The following is a 6133-nucleotide window of genomic DNA, read 5'->3' on the forward strand; positions in this document are numbered from 1 at the left end:
CCAGGATCCCCCTGTGGTGTAATCACCTTTTATTAAACATACCCTGCTTTCTAGATAAACCTATAAGAGCATAATTAAAGTTTATTAGCTGGTCTTACCAAAAGACTGCAATGTAATCTGGACCATGTCTCCTTTTCCATATGGTAATGATCTACACCCCCCTTCTGCTTACACATGAAAGAGACTTGAGCCATGTCAACTCTTGAGCAAGTGCTTGGTGGTGGCAACTTCTGTTGCTATTCATTCATGCCAATCTAATACAAATGCCAATCTAGTAGATTTTAATATATACCCAAGTTTGTGTTTGGATTTGACTTCCCAGGATCGTGGTAGAAAGGATCTATTGGAAATAAAACCAGTGAGACAAAAGTCAAGGTAAAAAAAAATATTTATTGAGAAACGTATAAAAATATTTTAAACAATTTACAATTTGGATGAAAAAAACAAAACAAGCCACACTCATACAACTAGAGGTGAAAACAAGTTGATGCATGTAACAGTCATTTCATCCACAGACAAATACAGTAACAAAAAAATATCAGTAGACATTCAATGTTACACTAAAATGGAAGTGCTTTGAAGGTTATTTACACATATACACGTCTGCTCAGAAGACTTTAAACCATAAATATGGTCAAAATATATTTAAATAATCTGTGGGCCCTTCAATAACAGTGGAATGAAATATACAGCCAAAATTCTCTTAAAATAAATAAATAATTCCACGTAGCTCGAGTGAAAGAAAAAAAAACACAAATAAATATTATTCACAATGGCCTCAATGCTAGCCTGTTATGCGAAAGACGCAAACAAAAAGAGCAGGACATTTAGTGTTTCAGTGTGGTGCTTTGCATTTCAGTGTGCGTTAACATCTGGATGAGTGGTAACTGTGTGGTAACTGTGTGGTAACTGTGTGGTAACTGTGTGGTAACTGTGTGGTAACTGTGTGGTAACTGTGTGGACAGGAGTTAAAAGCAGGAAAGTGAGGTAAGTTCAGGTTCTTGTTTGCACCATATGAGGTTGTCTTGTTGCTGTTGACATTGGAATATGGCTTTACTGATCTATGCCTATGAGATAGGAAATAAAGCCTTGTAAAGTATTCTTTTATTCAAGTATTTCCAGGGTCCCAACAATCTGACTCACAACCAAAGGCATTTAGATCTGCTTCCTCTGACTCCCACGTTGGTAGCTAGTTATAGAACAAAGACTGTCCACGTGTTCATGCCTTCAGTAGAACAATCACATGGGCAGGGATGGACTCTTTTCTGGTGAACATAATCTCACACCACAGCCAATATTATAGAGCAAGTCCTTCGTAAGGGTGAGAATAGCTTTCGCTATTACGAGTAGCTATTAAGGACTTTGGTTTTCATGAAGTCCAAAAGCTGTGTGAACAGGTGGGGTCTGGCCACAAGAGAAAGAGGGAGAGAGATTTAACAAGAGTCATCTGTAACTTCCTTCTGTATAACATATGTTGTGTTTCAGTGTACGGCCACATCAGTCCTCTGGGTGCACCACGAGTCTGTCAGTGCAGCCATGCAGTCACTGGGCCACCACGGTGGTGAAGGCAGTAGGCTCAGGGCTGATGCTGTGCAGTCGGATCTCGTTGCTCTGCAGAGGACACTGTGCTCTGCATCCATGGATGATTGATGATGTCCTCAAACGATGGCCTCTCAGCAGGTCTCAGGGACAAGCACAACTTGATCAACTGCTGGCACTCTGTAAGAACAATGGGGATAACGGTCAGTCGGTTCTTAGACGGGACACACAGTGACTAACATTCCACTGGTTTAGGTTTGAGGCTTTGTTCCAGTTATTGGGGCTCACCTGTGGAGATTCTTCGTCTGAAGAGCACCTGGCCTCGTACAATCTCCTCGTCCTGCTCGAAGGGGATATCTCCACACACCATGTCATACAACAGGACACCCAGAGACCAAACCGTGGCTGACCGCCCATGATACCGATGATATTTGATCCATTCTGGAGGACTGTACACTCTAGTGCCTGTGGATATAAAGAATAAGAATGATAGTTAGATTCAATGAGGTGTCTATTTCCACAAATGCAATAGAATCTGTTCAAAATTGACAAGTATAAAAATAAAAGTTCGGGGAAACATTTAATAAATTGTGATATTATGGATTAAAATATTATAAAACAATAGCTGCACCTCCTATTGGGGCCAGGTGACAGTGAGCATGACAGGTGTGCGTGGGAGGAGAGTCAGGTGACAATGTTTACAAACTTTGAGTTGTAAAAATACACTTTTCCTCCAAAGGGTGGCGCTCAAAGCAACAGTCGGTAACCCACTAAAATGGGCTACGGTTAAAGTCTATCAACTGGTATGCTTACCGTCGAAGTCGGTGTAAACAGTGTCTTTGAGCAATGCCCCGGATCCAAAGTCAATAAGTTTAATTTCGCCCGTCCGAAAATCGATGAGGATATTTTCGTCCTTGATGTCCCTGTGTACAACCCCACAGTTGTGGCAGTGTCGCACAGCTTCAAGAACCTGACGGAAAAAGTTCTTTGCCAGCTCCTCTGGTAAGGCGCCCTTCTCAGTGATGAAATCAAACAGGTCCTTGCCGTTCTCCGGTCGTTCCATGACAATAATAAAGCTGTCAGGTCGCTCGTACCAGTCCAGCATTTTTATTACCCCCCGAGCCCCATTTCCAACTTTCTTCAAGAGTAGAATCTCCATAGGGACGCGAGAGCCATTGGGCTGAAAACAAAATAGAAATAGGTTTCATTTCTGGAGACAATATTACAACAAATGATTAACAACTATCCCTTTAGTTAAACTAGTTAAAATGCACAACGAAAACAATCCTTACCATCTCTCCCCAATCCGAGACCCGATCTTTGGCCACATGTTTGACAGCAACCTGTGTGAAAGAAAAACAATCTAACATGAAATTACATGAGCAAACATGCAACAAACAAAAAAATGCATCGATTAACGGACTTGGATGTATAACACGTTAAATATTTTCAAATAATGCGAAAGATACTAACCAGTGCTCCATCTGAAATGGTCGTGCCTGAATAGACTGTGCCAAACCCGCCGCTTCCCAGCACAGCGCCGACCTGGTAAACCTTATCAAATGGCTCCCTCTCCTTCCCTGTGATTAGACATGTACACACGGTTAATACAAAGCTTCAAACTAGTGCAATGTGACATGGCTGAATGCAAAGCATCGAAATAACACAATAGGAAAACGATTAATTAAAATACAATAACATTGTGAGCCTAGCTATACTTAGCAGCTGGTTAGTAAAGCTAACATTTAACGTCATCTAGCTATAGCGAACAACAAAAGCTGAATCTAACCTTGGTGAATTTGAAGCTGGATTTTCGCCGGCATATCAACGGTGGAGATATGAGCGAATGAGTTTAATTTCGACAACAGCATTCCCGTAATCCACGAAATTTGTGATTTATTCTACAAATATTCCGTCGTGGGATACAGTTCCACTATCGGGCGTGTGATCCACGTTGTTGTATCTGGGGGGGGAAATGCGTCAGGAATGCTCTCTTAATCCGGATCTCATGAAGACTCGTACTTGATCCTTGACCATAAATGCTTCGGTATCCAGTGAGTAGAAATAACGACTAGCCCAATGATTAAAAAAAAAGACTATTAACAACCTCAATACTTGTAAACAGTAAGTCAAATTAAAAGAAAACCAGCTCCTAATACGTTTTAGTCGCAAAGACACCGGCTCTTGGATTTGAGTAAGGGCAGCGGAAGGACAAATATATATCTATAGTAAATGGGAGTAGCCACAAGGTCTATCGTCATTCTTTTCTCCGCCCACCAGTCATTCTCCACCAATAGTAATTATTATAGACGATCCAAACACACGTCAATCACAGAATTAGAAGAAAGAAAAGCCTAACCGGCTAGACTAGACGTGGCGGGAATTAAAACGCGGCAAAATAAAGACACTTTTTTTTTTACTGCACTTCGGAAGGAAATACAAATAGAATATCTACATGGGCAAACTACCCCCTCTCCCTGCATGCGAGATGTAGTCTGCACGGGAATGAATGGAGGGTTACTGTTACGGAGTTCTTATGTTGCATGCTTCATTCAGGCTTTGACGCAACATCGTTTTATAAGAACATAATTTTTTTGTTATACTATCAACTGTTGTTTACACTATAGTACATATCCTTTACCCCAAAAAGCCTATGCCAGAGTTGGTTTAGCCTGTATGCATTATGGAATATAGTGTGATCCTAATGCAATTTTATGCAGTGGGATTTCAGTAGATTTTTTGGTCTAACTTTACAAAAATGCTTCATTAATGTTGTGTTGCAAATATGTCTTCTGTCGCAGGGATATAATGTAGCTCATTCTGTATCAGTTCATCAAGAACTTGGGTCTATTGTATTAACCCCACAATATGCTATAGCCTATTATTTTCACTTCAGGACAATGCAGTGTATTCGAGGGGAGAACTAACCAATAGTTTTTATTTGAATTGGCGAACAATAGCAGTCTACTCGACACTAAAGCGCTATGTATAATAGCCGCATACCATACATTCTTTCAAATTGGGTGGCCTCGTTTTTAGTTGGTTGCAGGATGTGGGAAACTCGAGATAAAAGACATCCATTTACCCCTTTACCTCCCCCCCCATTTATTTTCCCGCGCAATACATCATTGTTTGAACGCCCTCCTCCTCTCTCTCTCCTCTCTCTCTCTCTCTCTCTCTCTCTCTCTCTCTCTCTCTCTCTCTCTCTCTCTCTCTCTCTCTCTGAGTTATGGTTTGTTTGGCTATTCAATGTCATGGTTGACTATATTAATGATACTATCAGGCTTTGATATGTAAAAGTTTATCTGCAACATATTTGGTCATTTTGTGCCATATTGTCATTGAGTAACAGCCCAAGGAAAAGCTCCTCAAACAAAGAAACCACTTTTAAATATAACATCAAATAGGCTATATATACAGGTAACTGCCAAAATAAAGGAAACAACAACCTTTTTGATTTGTTTTACCTTTATTTAACCTGGCAAGTCAGTTAAGAACAAATTCTTATTTTCAATGACAGTCTAGGAACAGTGGGTTAACTGTCTTGTTCAAGGGTGGCACAACAGATTTTTACCTTGTCAGCTCAAGGATTTGATCTTGCAACCTTCCGGTTCCTAGTCCAATGCTCTAACCAATAGGCTACCTGCCGCCCCCAGTGTGTGTTTTAATAGGGCGTTGGGCCACCATGAGCCAGAACAGCTACAATACACTTTGGCACAGATTCTACAAGTGCCTGGAACTCTATTGGAGGGATGTGACACCATTCTTCCATGATAAATTCCATCATTTTGTATTTTTTTAATGGTGGTGGGTGGGAACATCATCATACTATACTGGCATAGTCATGGTAGCCAAAATAATAGCCCGCCCAGCATTTTTATACATGACCCTAAGCATGATGGGATGTTAATAGCTTAATTAACTCAGGAACCACACCTCTGTGGAAGCACCTGCTTTCAATAAAAAACTTTGTATTCCTCATTTACTCAAGTGTTTCCATTATATTAGCAGTTACCTGTATATATTTATACATTTTCATTTGATAGTTTTTTTTTTTTACAAAGAGGGAAGAAACAAATGTGCATACATTGCATTGTAAAAATAGTAATTATGGTACAGTGTTTAGGCTACTCCGTTGTTTATCAATGCAAAGCATTGATGCGATCCATTCATCAATATACTGGACTGCATAAAAAGTTTTGTTTATCCACAATGGAATTTTTAGAACAGTTTATTTCTGTTTATGGAATGTGCAAACACCTCGAACACATAGGCCTTTCTAGGCCTACTACCTGATAAGGATCTCATATGTGTTACAACCTTTATACACTTTTGGTGTAGACCTACACTGTCCAGGCGACAAGGCAGAGGGCAGGGACTTTAATCTTATTTCATAGTAAATTGGCCAGGGGATGCGTTAAAGGGTGTGAACAGGGGTGTGAAAAATGAGCTGCAGGAGAGCAATGAAATGCCAGTGTAAGGTCCGCACTTCCCAGTGACGATACTAAGGTGCCCGATCAGCAAAGTTCGAGTGACAGCAACATAGTTCCCCATCTGTCCACTGCGGCACTGTCTTTTATTAGCTGCACTTGGA

The 6133-nt window shown here is 40.5% G+C and overlaps 1 protein-coding gene across 1 annotated transcript; it reads right to left on the reverse strand.

The window, feature by feature from the left end:
* Positions 1–370: 370 nt before the first annotated feature.
* Positions 371–3744, reverse strand: pim1 (Pim-1 proto-oncogene, serine/threonine kinase). Its single transcript, XM_046364209.1, is given in 7 exon segments — positions 371–1614; positions 1616–1719; positions 1828–2004; positions 2353–2719; positions 2832–2882; positions 3013–3119; positions 3329–3744. Coding segments are annotated over 7 exon segments (960 nt in total). The 5' UTR covers positions 3411–3744; the 3' UTR covers positions 371–1542.
* Positions 3745–6133: the final 2389 nt, after the last annotated feature.

The sequence above is a fragment of the Oncorhynchus gorbuscha genome, linkage group LG10 (genome assembly GCF_021184085.1).
Source record: "Oncorhynchus gorbuscha isolate QuinsamMale2020 ecotype Even-year linkage group LG10, OgorEven_v1.0, whole genome shotgun sequence".
Classification (NCBI taxonomy): Eukaryota; Metazoa; Chordata; class Actinopteri; order Salmoniformes; family Salmonidae; genus Oncorhynchus; species Oncorhynchus gorbuscha.